This window comes from Lepidothrix coronata, unplaced genomic scaffold (genome assembly GCF_001604755.1).
Source record: "Lepidothrix coronata isolate B3197 unplaced genomic scaffold, Lepidothrix_coronata-1.0 Scaffold8, whole genome shotgun sequence".
Classification (NCBI taxonomy): Eukaryota; Metazoa; Chordata; class Aves; order Passeriformes; family Pipridae; genus Lepidothrix; species Lepidothrix coronata.
In genome coordinates, this window is record NW_016690188.1 from 4,544,399 (window position 1) to 4,565,955 (window position 21,557).

The 21,557-nt window shown below is 39.2% G+C and overlaps 2 protein-coding genes across 4 annotated transcripts in view; one reads left to right on the forward strand and one right to left on the reverse strand.

Annotated features, from left to right (window-relative positions):
- Positions 1-14,615, reverse strand: part of SLK (STE20 like kinase) — a 47,233-nt gene extending 32,618 nt beyond the window's left edge. The window contains exon 1 of one of the 2 annotated variants that reach the window (XM_017840311.1): positions 14,434-14,615. In XM_017840311.1, the coding sequence (XP_017695800.1) occupies positions 14,434-14,583 (150 nt within the window). In that variant the 5' untranslated portion in view covers positions 14,584-14,615. The remainder of the gene's footprint in view (positions 1-14,433) is intronic. The other variant, XM_017840304.1, reaches the window with a different exon arrangement.
- A 729-nt stretch (positions 14,616-15,344) lies between these two features.
- OBFC1 (oligonucleotide/oligosaccharide binding fold containing 1) overlaps positions 15,345-21,557 on the forward strand; it is a 43,832-nt gene continuing 37,619 nt past the window's right edge. Inside the window, exon 1 of one of the 2 annotated variants that reach the window (XM_017839260.1) lies at positions 15,345-15,448. The gene's annotated coding sequence lies outside the window, so the exon portion shown is untranslated. The other variant, XM_017839267.1, reaches the window with a different exon arrangement.

Genomic DNA, 21,557 nt, shown 5'->3' on the forward strand with positions numbered 1-21,557 from the left:
ACAGAAGAGATTATATCAGACTTCAGCATAATTTTTATTTAAGCAAATACATTTAAAAAACAGAATAAAAAATAAGAAAAAAACCTGCTAAACACTGGCAAGAAAAAATTCCAAAATATTCTTTGCTGTTTTATATAAACACCACATTCTTATTTTCCCTTCTCTTGCTGCAAGATGACTTTCATAAAAGTAATAGGGAAAATCAGCTGACAATATTTGGAAAACATTTGTAACTAAGGCATTAGGTGGTAGAGTGTAAGTGCAAAGGACTGGAATTTTTTTCCTATATTCTGTTATAATAACTGTACATACTACTTGGGAAAGCACCATCAAAATACACAATTCTGTACTGCAACCAACTCCTAAACTCGAAAAGGGGGAGGTGTGACAAATTGAGATTTATCCCTGCAGTGCTAAGCTGCTTTGCCACTATCTTTCATCTGCAGAGGACACTAACAGTTGCTTGCAGAGGTTTCCTCAGTTTTATCCAGCACCAAACAATATCAGCCCCAAACTAACTTTCAACTTCCCAGAAAGGATAGTAACCCAGTCTATCTTCATCTTTGATTACAAACATCCTACAGTTATTTATTCAGTCTTATGTCATTAGGAAAAAACCAACATAATGCTTAATGCTTACTAATTTTCATGACTACAGCTTAAAATTCAATCTTTATTCCAGCAATAAACGCACCTTTATTCCAAATGACATAAATTATTGCTTCCAAGAAACAATGTGATCAAGAAATAGATTTTAATCAAACCACAATTTGTAACTTTAGCTGTTCCCTAGGATTTTTAAGATAAACAACAGGTCAGAGTTGAAGCTGTGTACAGAGTGCTGTTTTTTTCAGAAAATTATCCCCGTGCCAGGTTAAGCTGAGAATTTTATTACTTGCTTATAATAATTTTATTATTTGCTTGAACACAGGACTTAAGAAACCTCTGATTCCTTTACCTGGGAGGATTCTGTTATAATCTTATTTCTAGTCATTTAACATCTGTAACAAGCTTTAGTTTACTTGAGCTCAGAGAGCCAACGTTACTCCTGCTAACCTCTTCTCCCAGGGAGACACTTGAAGCTGTAAAAGCCAACTCTGGAGCTTTCTGCAAACAGATGCACCACTGAGTCTTTCAGCTCCATGTAGCACACAGTCACTTTGTTTACTCACACTTTACAGACTAGTGTACATTCACAGATGTACATGTATCAACCTAGAATACTCTTTTTTTTTTTTTTTTTAAATAAAGTGGCGAGGTCAACCCACAGTTCCTCCTTACCCTGTTCCTCGGAGTTAAGTTACAAAACAAGACTAGGATCTGCTCTGCCCAGAGCCTTTAGCCAGATCAGATGGAAGATGGCTACAGCTGTTTGCTGACCCAGCACAGCTATTCATTATAACAAAACAACAAACAGAACAGTGCATCTGACTTGAGCACAGAAAATTCTGTCCTTCCTAACTGGATATGAGCAAGTCAACAAAATAATAAAGAAAGAAAAATGACAATTTCTTTGGACTTTAAGAACCCTTCAATAAAGGCCTTCTGACATGTTACTAGGGAAACTACATAGTAATAGAAATGCAATGTGGCACAGTAATTAAGTTAAGAAAACTTGCTGTCAGAAAAGTAAAGAATATTATTAAAAGCTCTACATTTCATAGAGCAGAAGAAAGGCATTTAAAGACCTGCACTAAGACTATTTTATGTATTTATTGCAGAAGATGATGGGCTATAACAGATGTAACTTAACTGTTTAAGCGTAAACATCTTACTAGCTCAAAAATATGGGCAATTTGAGAAAAGGTTCTGTATAATTTGATACTGCAATGTGAGCCATATTCAAATCTTGCAATAAGCACAGCTAAATAGCCAGAGGGGAAAGATTAAACAAAATGAAGTATTATCACCCCGTTTTGTTCTTTGTCCTTCTAAAATGAACAATAAATACAGTAGAGTTCATATATTTTAAGGGAAAAATATAAACTACATAAGCAGTTTAAGATTCAGCATTTTACAAAAAGATACAGTTGTAGCAGAGGGAAAGGAAATGTGACTACATCAATACCACATTAAAATTGGCAACAGTTCTTGCAAAACTATCAAAGCACATATTCTGTTGCTCCATACATGCTCTAGTCTGCTAAGATGAAACTTCCTGTATTTCTGAAGGAACAAAAGACAGAAGTAGAGTAGCTTCAGACAGTTTTAATTAAAAAAGCTGTACATCATCATTTCTCACTTTTAAGTAAAATTGTTACAGAAACTAATTCATATTCTCTTTATGGTATTAATATATTTCAAAAAGAACATAAAATTCAGAATTCTAGAGGGAAGTCATTGCTTTCTTGTGTGCATATCTTTAAAACAATCTAACAGAAACCAACTGCAAAGAAAGCAGCAACAACAAAGAAATCGATATAGTTAAGCCAGTATCATTCAGCACCCTTTTAACCAGTTATTTTCAAGTCAGTCCTACAATTAACTGTATTAATTACAAAATACACTCTGCTGGTGTAGGCTGTTTAATGCCTGTACAGTCTGTGACTTGCCAGCAGTTTTCTTGTGCCTTAAGTCATGACCCTAAAGCTCCGTACAACCCCCCAAACACAAAATGAAATCTCCAACGTGCAAGTTCGAAAGGTGCCTCACAAAATTTACAATGACCTGGATATCTTTGTGCTGCAAGTGTGACATCTCAGGAGATGAGGAAGAGCCATCTGAATACACATTTAGTATTCCCTGACAACTGGCTATTCAAGTACCATAAAAATAGGTCTTGGGTTCTGTATGTAAACTTCATTCATATTCAGCACAGTAGTGGAACACTTGCTTCTGATGTTGCCTACCAGATTAACTGTTTGGCTTGTTTTAATTGTTAAATTTGAACAACTAGCCAATTATGAAAACCAACTACTTTGAGAAACTATATGAATGCAAATCCTATTACTTATCAGCAGATTTCAAAAGAAGTTTTAATTTAAAAGCATACTGATGATGCTAGTCTTTTTTAAATTCTGATGTTTTATGCATTGGCTGTTTGACATTTTACTGATTAATGTAATTCATACAGAATTTACCTAGAATGCTACTGATAAACACAAATGGCATGGGAATAATTGCATTATTTGATAAAATTATTAAAAACAAATCCAGATAAACCCTTCAACTCTTTGAGGAGCTTGATGCACAAAATATGCAAAGGAAAAACAGTTGCTTTACTCAGTTATTTGCAACCAATGAACTTGTGAGCTTCTATCACTAAAAGATTTTCATGCAACATTAGAACATTGTTCTTCCCCTGACAGAACTGTTAAGTGTCATGATAACATTAAGCAGTTAAATACACAAGATGTTCAGGAGGAAGTTCTGTTCTTGCCTCCCAACAGTGTGGAAATGTTACTTTGAATGGAATTATGAAAGGTTTATTTTGCCCATGTACCCAAGAAGTGATGTTGCATGGCTCTGAAGGGGAGGTTCTCATCAAGAGAAAACTACTTCATCTCTTTCTTCTACTCCTCCCTTTCTCAAGTTTATTTTTTTTTGATTTATTATTAGGTTGAAGGCTTTTTGAAGCAGAGGACTATCTTTTGTTGTGTATTTGTACAGTGAGAGGGAATGCAGAATTCCATTCCTTCTGGAAAATTATCAAAACCATTTCTTGCTTCAAAATACTCTGCTCACTCTGAAATTCAATTCGGTTTCTGTACTTTCCTCATAGAAGGCAGATTTAGTGCCAAATAAGAAGTCCTATAAAATTTTCATTCTTTTCTGGCAGTTATGTAGCACACTCAAAGTAGAAAAGAGAATCACCACCTGAAATAAAATTGGGAACAGAGGCTTTTAGTAAATTTCCAGTTAAAAATATGTCTACATAACACAGTTATCCTAGCACGGATGTCAGTGATGCAGAGGGACAGAACTACTGCCTGATAACACCACCAGCAGCATTTAGCAAAACAACCATTTGCTAACAGCAAGTGGCTCATGGAACAGGAGTAATTGGATTTTTTATTTTGTCCTGAGAAAAACCATTCACCTGACATACCTTAACAACCTCAGAATACTGACACGTCACCCTGGTGCTTCCTTTTTATTGCTATTTAAGCCAATGCTGACACTGTCCCATCAATTTTCCCCTACATTAGCAGTGTTGCTTGTCTGGCCCTCTCGTGAGCTGGTCTGGGTAGCCAAGAAGATTACATGTACAATCAGCTTTTGTGTGGCTTAGTTCCTTGAACCAGATCAACATGAGGTTGGCAAGAACCAAGCTTGTCACAAGGAAGGAGGTGGGAATGAGAGTACACTGCCAGAATTTTCGCTGCATTGACTCACATCTTCAGAAACTGTTGTGGAAAACAGTCACGGTAAAGACCCCAACACTCATCATTCCAAAGCCACTTCTGTACTTACTAAAGTTGTTAAAATGCACCACTTTGAGAAGATGCGTTGTTGACTTTCACTTATTATCACAGTTCCATACTGGTTTAGTGCTTTTCAGAGATTCAAAAGAACCTTCTTCATATTGCACTGGCTCAAAGGTGAGGTCCCAAAACAGTATCAATAAACATTGAAACAGGAGACGTAACAAGTCAGTATACTAGTTCATTTTTATATTCCACTTTTAAACACTAGGGGCAGGTATGGGCTTTTAGTTTGTTTTTATTTAAGGGTAACAGGCAAAATTGACAACTTATTGGATTATTAAGGTGATCAGAACATCTATGTTTGCTACCAAGACACAGCTTAAAATTCCTGCTACAGCCAAAAGCGAAGCTGACATTTTCAGGTACACCAGCTATACCAGTCAGTAGGAAACACTTGACACTACTCTTGTTTAAGCAGGGTTTTTAAAGCTTTCAGACTTGCCACCGTGGAGAGAGGAAAAATAGCAGACAGGTTACTCATAAACTAAGTTAGTACATCTCCACTACTATCCAAAACTAGTTGGAAAGGGTGAAAGAGTAAAAAAGCTTGGCTTAACTCAGAGTACCCATTTCACCACATTATTAGGACGATTTGTTTTGAGGATAATCCCTGTACAAACCCTTCTGACCACATTTCCCAGTGATGATCACAGTTCACAGTGTAATGGAGCTGCACAGACCCATGGTTCTGACCCAAGACTATCCAGCAATGAAAAACAGAACAGTCTGCCTGAATAGTGAACTGGAAGATTTGTGCATCCACAGAAGCTGAGCAAGTAAGAGAATGAGAGGGCCAATTAAAATTATTAAAGGGTCAAGCAGTTGTCTTATAAAAAGCAGACTAAAAAGGTTGGACCTCCTCAATTAAAACAGGAAAAGCTGAAGGTGGGGCAGGAACATGACTGAGCTTTACAAAATTAAAAAAGGCAGCACATGAATTGAATAAATCCTGATTGAGACAATGGCTGTAAAAGAGAAGAGAGTTTACTGCAACATTCTAATTTTTGCTGAAGCAGTCAATTAACATTTCTCCATTAAGGTTTCACTGCCTTTTGATTACAAAAGTATTATCTCTTTTCTTGGTAAAATATTGCTTAGAAATACAAGTGAAAAGTCATCTTCCATAAAGTGAAATGTAGACGTGTGTTAGAGAAAAGCTTTGGGTTTACAGTATAAATCTGTTTCTGGAGAACCATTACCTACAGGATAAAGAAAGAATAAAACCCAACACAAAAAGTCTTGCCAAGTTATTACGTTATCATTAACAAAGTTACAGTAACTTCCCTCAGAACACTGTTTCTGAATCATGGCTATGATTAAACATTTCTAGAGAAAAAAAAGCCAGTTCCTTAAAGTCCTCCTTAAACAAAAAAATCTCAGATCTGAAATGTTATTAACAAAGATATGAAGAAAGTAAAGGGACAGTCATTTTCCAGCTCATTATGAAGTTAGATGGATTAAAATATGATTCTGCCTTAGGACGGGGAATCACCACTGCTTCCATACCAAGTAAACCAATTCTGATGTAGACACAACTTCAGTTCTAGAGCAATGGTTCCCCCCAAAAACTTCACTCTGTTCACCCACTCATTTTGAAGAACTGTATTAATGCAACCTCAGAACAATTCTTTCTGAAAATAATAAAGTTTATTTACTCATCATGGCCTCCTTGAGTTCCAGATTTTCTGAAACAACCAAGAAACTAATTTTCAAGACTGACACTTTATGGTAACAGTCATTTAGTCCTCCATAGTAAGGACAGATTTAGCACATTTTAAACGCTAATGAATAAATTGATTTGGCTATTTTTCACTTCTTCATATTCTTCTCCATAGAAAATTCAGTAAAATTTAAAAATCGTATCATAGAATAGCACTATTCAGGTAATCAGAACATTCTTAAAGCTACATTTTGTGTGGAACTTGATTCCAGCATGAAGCTATGCATGAGCAATTTCTCGCTCTAGGTTACAGGTAATTACCTAAATAGAAAATGGCTCAAAAATATAAACATAGCAACGTAAAGGGGAAATGCTCTGTGTCTTTTTCTTAGACTCCAAATCACCCTTCATGTTTAGCTGCTTTACATTAACCTCTCTATATATACACATGCAATCCCACAGAATACTGAAAAACCAGTCTTAATCCAAAAGAGTAAAAATACTCAAGGAAAATCTATAACTTTAATATTGTTACTTGCTTTTACATACATTTAGAACTCCTTTAAGAAGCTTTATGTCTTCCTAAAAATCAAATACAGTAGTTTAAGTAGGTGAATTAAATATACAAAGAATCTTACATTACTGTTTTGTTGTGGTTATTTTTTGCTGTAGGTAAATCTTCTGCTGCAGTATTTTGGTTGGCTTGTATCATGAATATGGAGCATATTCAACAGAAAATTTGAAATGTCAGTGGAAAATTAACATTTACAGTAAAGCCTTAATTTTTTTGGAAGTATGAATTCCATTACAGAGTAGTTTGAGGTAGCCTACTAGCTTTTATTGAATATAACTTAGCCAATTTTTATTGCCTGACATTGTACAAACATATTCCGCAAGTACTGGGTCTTCTTTCTCTCTAAAAAAATTCTTTCCTATTTGTGAGTGGAAAAAATGTGTTCCAACATAACATATTTGAGACATATCTGACAGTTCAAATTTCTTTCAAGCATTCCATACTGTAATCATGTTATAAAGTCATTAAAAATGAATTAGAGGGGGTGAAAATATGTATTTTATACGGTTGTGGAGAAAAATTATAGAACATCTTTTTTTTTGAATCTGTACTATTAATTCAATCTGCTTTCTGAGCCATTAATTCAGTCTGCTCTGCTTTCTAACTGTCAATTTCATGGCTTTTCCATCACTAAACATGGAAAACTGGAACAATCCAAACAGTATCAAAAGAAAAGATAGCACAAGCATTGTATTTGAGTAATGTGGCTGCTACTGTAAAATAAGACAATAGGCAAAAGAGGTGAGACACTATGAATGTCAACTCTGTGTATAATTTGAATATAATTAAATGTTATTGGGGGAGCACAAAGAAACAAAGACCGAAAAAATATTTATAAGTGACACTTCAGCCACCAGGGTCTTGAGGAATGTATTTAAGATCTCAAATCAGAGGATTTAATTACAGGCTCCTCTTTTGCACAGACACAACTGTCATTGAAGGAGAATGATGTTTACAGTCTTACGAGATTCTCAAAACGTGGGTCATGGCCCATGAAACACGGAATTCATAACTGCATTCAATTTAAACAAAAGGCATAAAGAAAAAAAAAGAAAAATACCCAACTAGGGATTGGGATTGTGGCATTTGCAAATACAAACCCAACAAATTATTTCTTCAATATTGTTTATGGCGTGGTCAAAACTGGAATTTGAGTCTCCACCAAAAGAAAATTTTGAACTACTGCTCTGCAACAACAGCATGTATTACTACTTGGAGGATCGTAGTACTGTAGGACTACTTTCCTGCCAAAGATTAAACTCAAAAGGTTTAACCACATTGCCTTCAAAACCTTAAAAAAAAACCCCAAACAAAACAACAGAACCCACAAAACAACAACAAAACAAAATAGTGCCTTGAGATTTTTTGTTAGCTCCTATATCAGAATTATTTAATTAAATAGACTGCATGTGACTTCAGATATGAAGAATTATTCCACCAAGTTAAAACAGCTTAAAGAAGCTTCACTCTGACATCTATTTGACACTAAACAGTCACATTTAGCTTATGCCTGAAATCCAAATTTTTACTCTCCAGACAAGAAAGCACAGTCCAAATAAAAAATATGATACATCAGATGACATGAAAAAACCAAAAGGGAACTTTCATAAATATAAATAAAATCAAATAATGATTTCCTATTTACCTAGAGATTTAAACAATTTATGTAACTATGTTCACACCTTGGAAAAGATGACAAGGACTGATCACAAGCATTCTATATTTATCCTCCACAAACTTGTCTGCAGTTTTAATTCCAAATGCAGCAGACAATACATTACTCATAAGTTAAGTATTGTAATGCTGATTTTCAGCCAAGTGATGTAAATATGTCCAAAAAGTTGAGACATATGTGTTATTCTTCTTTCCAATATTTCCTTGTTACAGACAAAAGGGAAAGGAGATACTGCCTTCTACAAGTAGCCATTTTAATAAAGAAATTTATCTCTGTTTACAGTTTACAGGTGACTTTCTTGCACTACAGTTTCCTCAGAAAACATAGCTGGTGTGACAATAGGTGTAAAGAGCTCTGCAAAGCTTTATCCTTGACACATTTCCCAGGGTTTAAAACAGTGATACTGCCTTTTCCTTATCTGGTATCTTCTAATCAGGCTAAAACTGCAAGAGTGCGAAAATAAAGATAACATTGTAGAGCAATTTACCAAGCTGACCAGCAAGATTAAAATCGTTTGTCTTCTATGAACTGTCATGCATCTTTTTTCACCTAGACAATACACAGCAGCCCTAAAGTATGCAGGCTACTGTTACAAAGCTCGCTGTTCTTAGCAAACTTTAGGTAAAGTTTTAGTTCATTTTACGTGGACTAAATATTTAAAATTTAATATTATCACCTTATACATTATTCTCTTGAGAGTAAATCGACTGTCATATCTCCTCTATCTACTAATGCCTCTCTGGCTAAACAAAGCAACATGGCACTTAAGAGAATATTATTAATTCAGATCTCCTGAGGGCAACTGCTCCAGTTTAATGAGAGGTCAACTTATATAGTCAATTATGAATGAAAAATAGATTACAAGAAAACATATTTAGTATAGCAAACAATTTTAATGAAAACTGCCAATAGTTCTGCATTATTGATTCATTCTTATGTATTCAAATTCAACTTAGGACATTCTCACTTTCTGTTTCTTTCTAGGTCTAGGATCATAGAGTCACACATGAAACTTCCAGTTCATGAAACATAGTATTTGGCTGGCAATTTTCAAATATGAATTTATATTCCAACTAGTACCAAACATACAGGACTTCAGACAAACTCAAGCAACATCTTTCACTGGGAACTGTATCATTTACAAAGGAATGTTTGCCAAGCTCCAACATCTCTAACAAATTCTTCTGAAGAATTAGTGGAACTAATGACAGCACACAAGTCAAAAGATAAAGAGTAGAAAAAAACCAGTCTACCTGTGCTCCAAGCTTAGATATTAAGTAAGTGGTCAAAATCTATTTCTGTGAATCTTTAAGTTACAAATGTAAAAGCTATTCAGCCTAGGAAGTACCATGATATATTACTATCAGTCAGGTAACTTCAAGTTGCAATATCCAACTGCAGGAATTCAGAACAATGTACTGTAAGGCCAGAGAAAGTAGGAAGTATAAATTCTCCCTGCTCTGTCCTTATTTTGTTTTCAGGTCAGACTAATTAATGCATTTTCTATGATTAGAAAATAAGCTGTGATGTTAGTGATACACAAAAAAGTACTTCTAAGTAGCCACAGTACTTCTAAGTCAGTTCACATTTTAACATTAAAAGGAGTTAAGAACATATAATCATTAAATTATATAATTGGTACAGTCTTATTAAATCACTACTTTAAAATTCTACGTGTTTCTACCTTCTGCAGAAGACATTAAGGCAAAAATAAGCTACCCTGTAAAGTTATCTAGGTACATTACAGATAAGATCGTTTCAAATATAGATAAAAATGCTTAACCTAAATGAAGCACCATCATTAGTTTACTGGACTTTAAGAAACAGTGTATCAGAAGTCCACTGTCACCAGCCAGAGATGAGTTTGTATTGGCCACTACTGCCAATATAAATATATATGAATGCTTAATGTAGTTATAATTTTCAACAGATAATGCATTAGGGTAATGCTGTTCACCATGATTATGGTTATCAGCATCCACAACATTTCTTCTCTGAACCTAAAGAGAAAACAGAACAGATTTTTTAACCAAGCACCAGTTTGTTGCTCAGAGTTGGAAAATTTGTCTTAGTAGCTTCATATGAAATACAAATATTTAATTTTCCAAATTCCTATGAGAATATTATATACACAATGCTTCCAACATTTTAGATTCGAGGTAATAAATGAGATAATATAAATGGGCAGAATATTCCAATTCAAACAAAGAAGCATGAATGAAACTCAAAACCCGACAAGTCTGAAGGATTCTCTAATTTGTCACTTTCTATTAAAATATATATACACATAACATATAAACATATACACCCCTTGTAATACATATGGTATACTGCCACATATATTCTACCTCTGTTCCCATAGAAGATTTAAAATTAATATATTTGTAGAGATGGTATTCATAATAATCATAATGATGGCCAAAAGGCTGTTAATTTCTTGGAGGAGTATCCTCTAGAGACGACAGCAACTAAACATTGGGAAAATGTGCTCTACATCAGTGTACCATGTCCTTACTACCAAAAAGGCTGGCAAATGTTACTGAAATATAGTTCCAGCCCTTTATTTAATTCAGAAGGTTTACTTAGGAAGATATTTGCATTTTCATTAATTGTGTGCATCTGTATGACAAAGCGTCTCCATTAGGAACTTTAGCAAGAAAGAGCCACAGTTCAAGTCAGGCATTTTAAAGGTGTGTTTTCACAGCATCTGGACATGAACTTCTGAGAATTCAGAAAGCAGCTTAAAGCTGATCAGAGTTGGTAACGCTTACAGTGATTTACCTTAAGGCAATGTTTACAGCGTGCACAGAACTGATATTGGACACAATAGGGAACTATAACACACAATACAGCTACATGATATAATAACTAATTTCTAAAGCAAACTCATTACAATCACAGAAGTTTTTTGAGGACACTTAACCTGATCAAATCAAGAGCCGTTTCAAACTGATACATCTTTTGGTTTTTGGTTTGGTTTTTTAAGATAGCAGTTTGTGTCTAGCTGCCAAACTTCAAAGTTGAAATCAGACTCCAATGCTAATACTACGCTTCTTCAGTGTCTGTCAGAACTCTAGCAATCCATTCAGCAATTCTAAATAATTCATGAAAGCCAAATAAAAGATTGGAAAAAATTCCATCAGCAATCTCGAAAATCTCTTTACAAGGGCCATCACCTGACATTGAAGTACTGCAAGGGTCTATAAATTGAAAAAGGACAGAAAACTACACCATTATTCATTAGCCAAGAGCAAAAAGAAAACAGTCTAAAGTGGCCTCTTTGAAGAGGCTGAAAAGGGCCAGAATGAAAAGTCCTATACAGTCATAAACCTTTGCCATCAGTAGTCTGCAATTACAGAGCTACTCTGATCACAAGAGACTTGCAGCAGCAGTTGAAACAGAGTATTTCTAAACATTACTTAGAAGTTAGTGAATACAAATGTATGAATTGACAGAACTCAAAAAGCCTTAGAAGGCTAGAACAAACAGCTTCAAAGGAAATAAGCTCTTCTAGCAATTTGGCTAAAGTATTAAAAAAATAAGCAAGATCCTTGTAGTTGATTGGGAAGAAGGGGAATGAATCCCAAGTTTTCAATACCCTTAAGACTTTTGTACAGAAAACTAATTATCACTAGACAGCATTTTAAGTAATGATTTTAAAATTCAAAATAAATTAATCAGTGAGGCTTTCCAGTACTGTCAATCATTTCAGAGTTGCTTTTGAACTTTTATTTAAATATTTGATACTTTATCCAGAAGATCAGTTACACAACTAAACCAAATACTCCTCTAAAGGAAATCATAGCGTGTAACCAATCTAACCTACTTTTTATTAGAAATCCAAAGTATACATAGGCTTATTTATCTGGCAACTGCCTTTCAACAAATACCTGCCAAAACCCTGTCACACGTAGATCCTAGGATCTTAAGCAAAGGCAAATGTAGTTTTGGCAAATGTAACTGACACTAGGATAGTGGGGGATTTTTTTGCAAATAAAACAAACAAAAAACCCCAACCGCCCACACTCGCATTATCTAAAGACAAAATCTTCACTCACTTGAGAACTTTGTTCCAGCTCATAGTCTTGAATTCAAAATTTGAGAAGGAATTGAGTGGCTATTCCTGCAGTTTCTCATTTGATGCGTATATCCACGAAAGAACAATCTAACACATCTTTGCTTTACAGTTGCTTGCCAAGCACACTCAGATGTAGGAATACAAGTACAATCAGTATCTGTGTGTAATCCTCCTTCTCAAACCAGATGAAAACAAAATGAATGCTGCTGAACTCATGCAGTAAGAGATTTCTTTTTTAAAAGGGAATTTTTTTCCAGGAATACTAGTACCTGGTAATTTCACAAGTGCTACGTTCAACAACTTTACCCGTGTAAACGCATGTGCAATTCTGACTACTACAATTTTTAAAATAGAGTTTAATTTTGAAAAACCCAGTTTCAACAGTTAACTCGGCTTTCCATTTGGATGTGATTTTTCACTTTGAGTCTTATTTCTGGCCGTGAAATAACATTCTCCTGCTTGTGTACAAAGTACACTGAAATGCAAAATTTACAGCTGCCTTGCTCAGACACCTTCCTCTACTACTGTTGCTAATACAGACATGCCTACAAATAAACATAGGAAGAGGTTTGAGGATAGGAGGGGAAATGCACGTGGAGGAGGAGAACACATTTAGTATTGTATCTCTGAGGCATATATTCACAAAATGGGAATCAAAACTCCACTATGAAGCTCAAAGAGAAACTTTAATACTCTGCAAATGCCATTAGAGACGTTACGTTTTTACAGCCAGTAAGCTTTATTACAGAGTAACTTCAGACATATTCCCAGTCATTTTAATTAAAAAAAAATCTCTAATCTTTCAAAGTGACATGAGAATCACCATCCAGACTATGTAATACACCAACATCTAAATAAACCAGATGCTCCTAAAATAGAACATTGACACGAATTCTTTGGGTGAACTGACCCCACCTAACATTCTGAACTGACTGTGGCACTTCTGCTCCAATTTACAAACAGGTGACACCACAGTACAATAGAATTTCTACCCAAAATAGCACATTTCACGAGTATCCAGATCTCATAAACTCTCAAATACAGTACTCTAAATATAAACATTTCTTGACCAAATGAGCTCTCAGAAACACTGTAAATGCTATTCTTTCTCATGCTATTTTTTCCTAGTCTCAAGAACCGGCTTCAGAGTCTCAATTCATGTCAGTTCCCAATTCTGTCATGCTTATCCCTCCATGATGTTTTTCCATGCTATCCCTAAGTCAAAGGCGAGCATTAACGGCCTTTTAGAAGGAGGCAAACTAGTTGAAGATTTGCCTGAAAGGTACAGTCTTGTCAAACACTAGTAGGGTTGTATCTATGTCATTGTACTCCACTTGGCTTGATAAATTCTAGGTAAGCATCCTTCAAAACACTACTTGTATTAGTACACTTAAAGATTTAAAGAGTAAACAACGGAGAGAAGTTAGGAGATCCAACACAGGAATTCTGCCACACAGTGAAAGTTAAGATAACACAACTATTTAATTCAACTCCACATGGAGCAAGATGGGGGAATGCCCAATACGGAGACGAGAGCTTGGCTCTATACACTATGCACGAGGCACAGGACTCAATTTTACTCTTCATTGGCTTCCTTCCGTACAGAAACTTAGGAAAAAAAATCCCAAACATGCACGTAAGAAAATATAGTAAGGTTAGAGGCCATACTGCGCACGGGTCCCAAAAAACCCCCAAAATACAGGGGAAAAGAGCGATTCAGCAGCTGGCAGGGTGGAGCAGAAGGCGGGACAATGACCTAATAGGTCTTTTCTATCTTTAGTTTCGCGAGGCTCAGTGGACAAGCGGCGCCGGGATGCCCCGCTCTGCCTCCGCCGCTCCCGGGGGGGCACCGGGCGTTCTCCGCCCCAAGTTGTCCCGAACTCGCCGCTCCCAGCAGGTATCCCGAGGTGCCGGGGCTGGCAGACAGGGAGCCCGAGGCAGCGCTGAAAGGCAGCACCACTGCTCCGAGTCATTTCCCAGCTATGAGCCACACCAGGGACCCGCGCCGCCCGCCCTTACCTTGAACACTTTACCGAAAGCACCATCTCCCAGCTCCCCGATGATTTCCCAGAACTCCTCAGGGTTCAAATCCCTCTTGACGTGCTCGTATTGTTTCTTCTTCTTCTCGCCGCCCAGCTTGAAGATCTTGCGAAAGTTGAAGAAGGACATTTTGGCTCCGGCCGGGGGACGGGGCGGGCGGCGCTGCCCCCTGGTCCCGCCGGGACCTCCCGGGCCGGGCGGCGCTGCCGGGAGCGACCCCCGCGCCCAGACCTGAGTCCTGGAGCCGCTCGGGAAGCGCCGTCACCGCCGGGCGCTGCGGGCAAACAACACCCTGCGGTGCCCCGGCGGGGCCGGCGCGGGGCTCGGTGCTCCTCTCCCGGGCGGGATCGGCGCTCCTACTCGGCCGGGCCGGGCACCATCGCGGCAACAAGTGCCGGGCTCCCTCCTCGGGACGGGCGGCGGCGGAGCCCGGGGACGAGGGGGAGGGAGCGGTCACGTCCCGCCTCGCAGGACGGGGCGGATGTAGGGAGGGGAGGGCGCTGCTCCCCTGCCGACTCGCGGCCGGTTGTTCCTCACGGAGCGGCGTCCCCGGGGGCGGCGACAGCGGGAGGGAAACGACGCTGCTCGCTGCCGGCCTGCCTCTCCCGCGCTCTCGCGGCGCGGGGCCCGGGCGGCTCCGCTTCCTGCGGGGCGGCACCGGCGGCGCCTCCGCCCCCTCCCTCCGCCCCTGCCCGGCGCCTGCGCGCGCCCCCGTTCCCGCGCGCCCGGAACAGCTTCGAGCCCCTCCCGCCGCTCCGCGCCCGCTCCGACACCGCCGTCGCCGGCGCACGCGCGAAGGCGCGCGACCCCTATTCCCCCCCCCGCACCGGCGTGCTCCGGCGCGTGCGCACGCGCCGCACCGGCAACACGCGCACACCACCCCGCCAACGGTTCGTCTCCGGCAAAGGCGGAGGGAGGGGGTGGGGCTTTCCCTGACCACGTGACGCGGCTGTGGCGGCGCCAGCCAATAGGAACGCGCGGAGGCTTCCGGCGGGTAAGTCGGTGTCGGGCACAAGATGGAGGGGTCGCGCCCTGGGGCTCCCCCCGGCCCTCAGGGCAGAGGGGTGGTGCTGGGGCGGGAGCGAGCGCTCGTCCCTCCCTCCTGTTTTTGCTTGTGGGAGGGGGAAGTCGCTTTTCCCTTTTGTCCTCAGTGTGCTGTTACGGTAGGGACGTGGGGCAAAAGCACCCTTTATCCTGTGTTTTAGCTGCTCATCCCGAAGGACGCCCCGCGCCTCTCATTGCTGCTCCGCAGTCCCGGACAGCGAGGGTCTCCCCAACCCTGTGGCAGAGGATGACGTTCCCTAGTTAGGGCGAAAGCCTCCCCTCAGGGCTGAGTGGGTCCCCCGGGTTCCTCCTGGCAGCGCAGGCAGAGCCCCCCAGCATCGCCCCTGAAGGGGCTGTGAACCCCCCCATAAAGAGGTGTGCCAGGAGCGCTGCGATGGCAGGTGGTGCTTCCTGGGGTTTTGGGCTTTGACGTGGCTCTCAGAGGAAGGTGTTGACAGCAAAAACGCCACGTTGGAAGACTTTATTTTGTTTGTGGGCCAGTGCTGTTCCTAGACCTGCTCCTGGCTTGTCACGGCATTCGGTCATAGCTGGGTGTGATGTTCATGTGCTGCGCGTTTGGTATCTTTGGTATCTTATTTAATCACTGGGACAGGCTTGAATTTCCTTATCTCACAACCTTCTCTTCCCACAAGTGATTCCTTCATCACCCTGAAGTACGGTTGTGTTTTAATAGTTGTGTGTATGCCACCAAGCGTGTGGTGTTTCTTCACTTGGAAGCACGAGGCGTTCCCGTTGCCTGGATAAAGGGCAATTAGCAGGCACGGAGAAAGGTTTGGGCTGTGACAGGAACTCGATCCAGCAGTTGGGGCGATGCTGAGAGACCTGAGAAGGATCTGATAATGAGACAAACACCCAGGGAAAATCGTGTAATGCCTTGTCCTCGTATGAACCTGAGTGCCTGTAGTTGCCATTAATTTAAGCTGCATGATGAGCTTCTAAAGATCCAACCTCTGGTGTGTATCACTCCTCAGACCTTTTTATTAGCGTGACAATAGTTTGCTATCTATGGAGGATAGTCCATATGTAAACTTAATCATAATAATGAGGCATTGAGATGCACCCGTGCTGGGGTTCATATTGCAGCCTTTATGCTCTCCTTGAAAGAATCACTTCTTAGGAGAAGAAAGTCCTGGGCTGAGTCAAGAAAGGGATTTCAGCAAAGGAGTTTTCTAATAGTACAGATTTTTGCAGTAGTGAATATTAGAAGATTCAGAAGGAACAAAGGGCATAGAAATAGCCTGGACCTGAACTTTGCATTGCGGGTTAACAATGTTTTTAGCTGAAACCTGCTGGGGCAGAAGCCTTTTAAGAATATGTTGGTGATGTATGTTGAGTAATAAGTGGTGCTAATAGTATTTGTAATGTACTGGAACACCCTGTGCCAGGCACTGTTCTGCCCCAGAACACGGGGATGGCCCCTGACACTGAGAGTTTATGAATCAAACAACAGTGTTGTGTTATGAGTCCATTTCTTTAAACTGTATAAAGACAGTTTCAAGGGTAATACCACCCCATGAACAGAGAGCCTTTCAAGTGCTCTTGCTAACCTTATTTGCTGTAATAATCAATGTTTGTTTTTCTAAAGTTATATTGGGCTTTGTGGTTCCTTTGTACTGACAGCTTGGCCACACAATGTAAAACTGTTGAGGAGGATGCTAAAGCCAAAACTTTATTTTTTTGAGGGCAATAACAAGAAACAACTGCAATCCAAACTTTTGTTTTCTCTTCTGTGATCTGGCTGGCTGGCTCCACCTATTAACTTCATTTGCAAGTTTCATGGAGATAGTTTGGATTAAATACAATAATAAAGAGTGATTGATAATATTTCTTCAGTGTTACCAACAGCAATTTAGCTTCTGAAACCTAAATTTTTAAAGTTCAATTTCTTTTTCTCTATATAACCTCTTTTTTTGCCCTTTCAGGGGGGATCATAACTTTGTTTTGGATGCTAAAATACAGTGATGGCTTTAATGATAATTTTAATTAGTATTTTTAATTGAATATTTTGTTTTTATCTTTCTTTCTCTTGGATAAAAAGTGCTTTGGGACTAATTTCCGTAAGTTTGTTTAAACTGACTGATTGGTAGAGGATGGGGGGGAAAAAAGGAATCCAAAGCCATTGCATGAATTTCTTGTCTTTAGGTAGGATTATCTTTTCTTCAGCCTCAGGGTTAGTGTCATAGGGTAGAAGGGAGGGGTGTGTGTGGGGTGAATGTCAGAGTTTGTAATAACTGGAAATAAATGCAAAACTAAAAGAAAATGTCGTGAGCCGTATGTGAACAAGTGTAGCTGAGCTGGCAGCTGTGGGATGGGATAGCAGGGCCTGGTTCTTTCTCAGCTCTATCGATAAATGAATGTTGGACTGTCAGTAGCTCACACACAGCATCTCTGCAATGTGTCATTTCACTGTGAACTTGTGTGTTTCACTCTGAGCAGAACAGAGACAGTAGTGTCATCCTGCCAGTGACTAAATGTTAGTAGGTACTGCAAATGTGTTGCTTTAGACTTTTATAAAGTCTTCCTGTTCCAGGGAGCTTTTAATTCTTAAAACATTAAAAATATAAGATGAAGGGCTGGCACAAGAAAGGAGTGATAAAGTTTTGCTTTTAACTTTTTTTTTTTGCTTACACTTTAACAATTCAGAATAAAACCAGTATATCTGAAACAGAGAACTGTGGCTCAGTCTGGTTTTTTCCCTTATTCTTTCATTCTGGAGTTACAGCTTGCCACTCAATCCTAAAAATAAACTCTGTAAGGTGAAGGTTAAGTGCTAGTAGCAAATCCTTCCCAATTTGCTTTGACTTCCTGGTATGGAGGAGGCTGTATGAAGCCTGGGTTTTTGTGTGTGTGGTTTTTTTGTTCCTGATAGCAGGAGTTTTTAGCAACTGTAAATGTTTCCAGATGGTAAGGATAAAAAGGTAAAAGTGAGTTATATTAAAATTTCTCCTTCAGGAATTTAAAGCAATGCTTTTTGGAAATTCAGTGCTTCCTTTAAATATCACAGGAAGATGTTAAAGTGAAGATGTTAAAGAACTGTCTTAGTTGTGCATCAAATATATTGGCTTAAGAATAGCTGTAACACTTTATGGCAATCTTTTTCATCTCTTTGTGATTTAGAGGTCTCCTTTATACTTTCTGCTGTTTAATATCACCATCCTTTCCCATTGCCTCAATCACACTTGCCACTGTTCCTAACTCCCTGTTTAAGTTCCACTTCTGTTTCATTTAAGCTGTTCCAGTTTCTCTTAATTGAAAGTAAACACTTCAGAAATTTAATTTGAAACATGTTCTTCACAGCATATATTGCCCTTTCACTGCAGGCCTGCATCCTGTCTTCAGTCCTTTCAGAATATTTAATGATATATTTTTGTACTGTCTTGACTTTCTGTCCATCCGTGCTTTCACTGGTCTCCAGCCTTCTTTCTGATGATTGAGTTCATTGAACTGCTGTAAGGTCACAGGTGGCTTGTTCGTGGTTAAATCTGAAGTGTAATTCTTATTTTATCCGTCTTAATCTGTCTGTCACCTTTGGCACTCAACACTGGCCTTTCTGTTTTCTTTAATTGATGTATGTAGTGTTTTTATTGGTATTTTCCAGCTATGTGGTGGCATTTTCTCATAGGCTCTACGATTTGTCTTCTGATGTGTTCCCAAAGTTTGTGCTGTATTGGATCATTTCAGTTCTAAGCACCACTGCAACTTCTAGATCGCTATAGTTAACCCACTGCCTTCCTTTTTAACCTCCTTTTTGTATACTTGGTTTTGCCAAGACCCCACGTATGCAGCCTCTGTATCTGAAGTTATTTCCAGATGCTGCCTTGCTTCCCTCTGAATCTGACTTCTTTTTCCTGGGATTTCAGGATTTTATGGAATTAAGGTCTGATACTTTGCCTTGTACCACCACAGCATTAGTAACTTTCCTCGTTCCTTCTGGCTTTATGAGAAAGTTTTGGTGACTCTCCCATACCTGACCTTTATCTCCCTTCTCTCATTCATCATGAGTCATTTTTCCTTTCCATATTCTGAATGTGTTGGTTTCTCATAGGAGCACCTCAATTCAATGGATTTTAAATACCGGCGTTTTCAGTCGCTTTCAACCTTGTACATTAACCTTAAAGATACTATTTTTCTTCACTCTATGATATTTCCATCCTCTTTGTGTACATGGCAAATTTTTGACTTTTTATCTTTTTTCTGTGACCCCTCTGCACTTTCTGTTTCATACCTGACTCCTTTGTCCTGATGCCCTAACTTATGGTGGTAAGTATAGAGGAGCTAGTAGTATCATCAATTAATAAATCATGTTTATGACAAGGTGAAAAAGGAAATACAAAAGAGGGCTGAAAGAGATTTTTATTTCTCTGTGGTGTAAGAGGTTGGCCTCTGGCTATGTGTTTTCCTTTGAGGAGCATCAACTTGTTATCCATTTTCTGGAAGCCTTGAGAGGGGAGACTGTTGTGTATAGAATCATTAAGGTTGGAAAAGACTTTTGGGATCATAGAGTCCAACCTTGGACCGAACACCCACCATGTCAATTAAACCACACCACTCTAAGTGCCACAGTCAGTCATTTCTTGAACACCTCCATGGATGGTGACTCTACCACCTCCCTGGGCAGCCTGTTCCAAGGCTTAAACTCCCATTCAGGGGAAAAATTCTTCGTGATGTCCAACCTGAACCTCCCCTTGTGCAGCTTAAGACTGTGTCCTCTTGTCCATGAGAAAAGGCCAACCCTCACCTCTCTACAACCTCCTTTCAGGTAGTTGTAGAGAGTGTTAAGGCTTCCCTTGAGCCTCCTCTTCTCCAGACTAAACACCCTCAACTCCCTCAGCCACTCTGTGTACGACTTACTGTCTAGACCCTTCACCTGCTCCATTGTGCTTCTCTGGACTTGCTCCAGCACCTCAGTATCCTTGGAGTGAGGTGCCCAAAACTGAACACAGCACTCGAGGCGTGGCCTCAGCAGTACAGGGGAATGATCACTTTTTCTTGTTTTTAATGCATTACTGGAGGACCAGTTAATCTAAGAATTGCCATAGAAACACGTGGCATTTGGAAGCTTCAACATGTAAGGGTATTACTAACACTCTAAGTGTTAGAGTGTTTCGGAATAGGATTGATCTAATTTTGGCTTCAGAAAAATCTGTATGTTTATTCTAAATTGGCCATGCTTTTTCAGTAGTCAGTGGGGAAATGTAACTTCAGAGGGCAGTTCACCTTTCCCAACTTTAGATACTTATCTTTATCACAGTATTTAACTGTGTGAGGTGAGGTGTCCTAGAAATGTGTAATGAGAGTTCTTCTTCCTACCTATGGAGTTACCACTGCCAACAGAACTCTTGGAGTGCATTTCTCTTCATGTCAGGCAACACCTCTGGGAATGATGACAGAACAAATATAAAAGTTGCCAAATTACCTGAATGTTTCCAAGTAAACCTGTGATGTTTTATTGAATAAGCTTTATCTTAAATTAAATGGCAGAAGAAAAAGCAATAATATAAATATTGAAATCTTGAATAAGGATCAGATATTTCAACAAATAGTACAAGAATATTTCTTGGAAGCATAGTGGGTCAAAGGCATTCAAGCTTTAACATGTTAACTTCTTTGAACTTTTTGCAAAAAGAAATATGTTTTTTCATATTGCTTCTAGTTGATCTACAAGAAAATCACCTTCAAGACTGATATTCAGAAACAGTCATATATCATTGGAGGGGAGTGAGAAGCCAACCTCAGATTCAATGGAAGGTGTCAACTACTCGAAACTAACACAGCTGATTCTCTTCATTGATTACCTGACTAATGCAACTAAAGATTTCACATCCTTATATAAAATTTTTCAGGAAGGTTGGACTCTTTTTAGGTTGTACTTATTTTAAAAACTCCTTTATAGGAATTTTCAGTTAATATTAAAATACTGAGCTGCACTGGTGGATAGTTGCATTTTTTTAATACAGTGGTTAGTGTAATAAAAGCCCTCTCAGTGTTGTGATGACTGTAACAATCTTCCACAGAACCACGCAGGAGTAAGTCTGTCT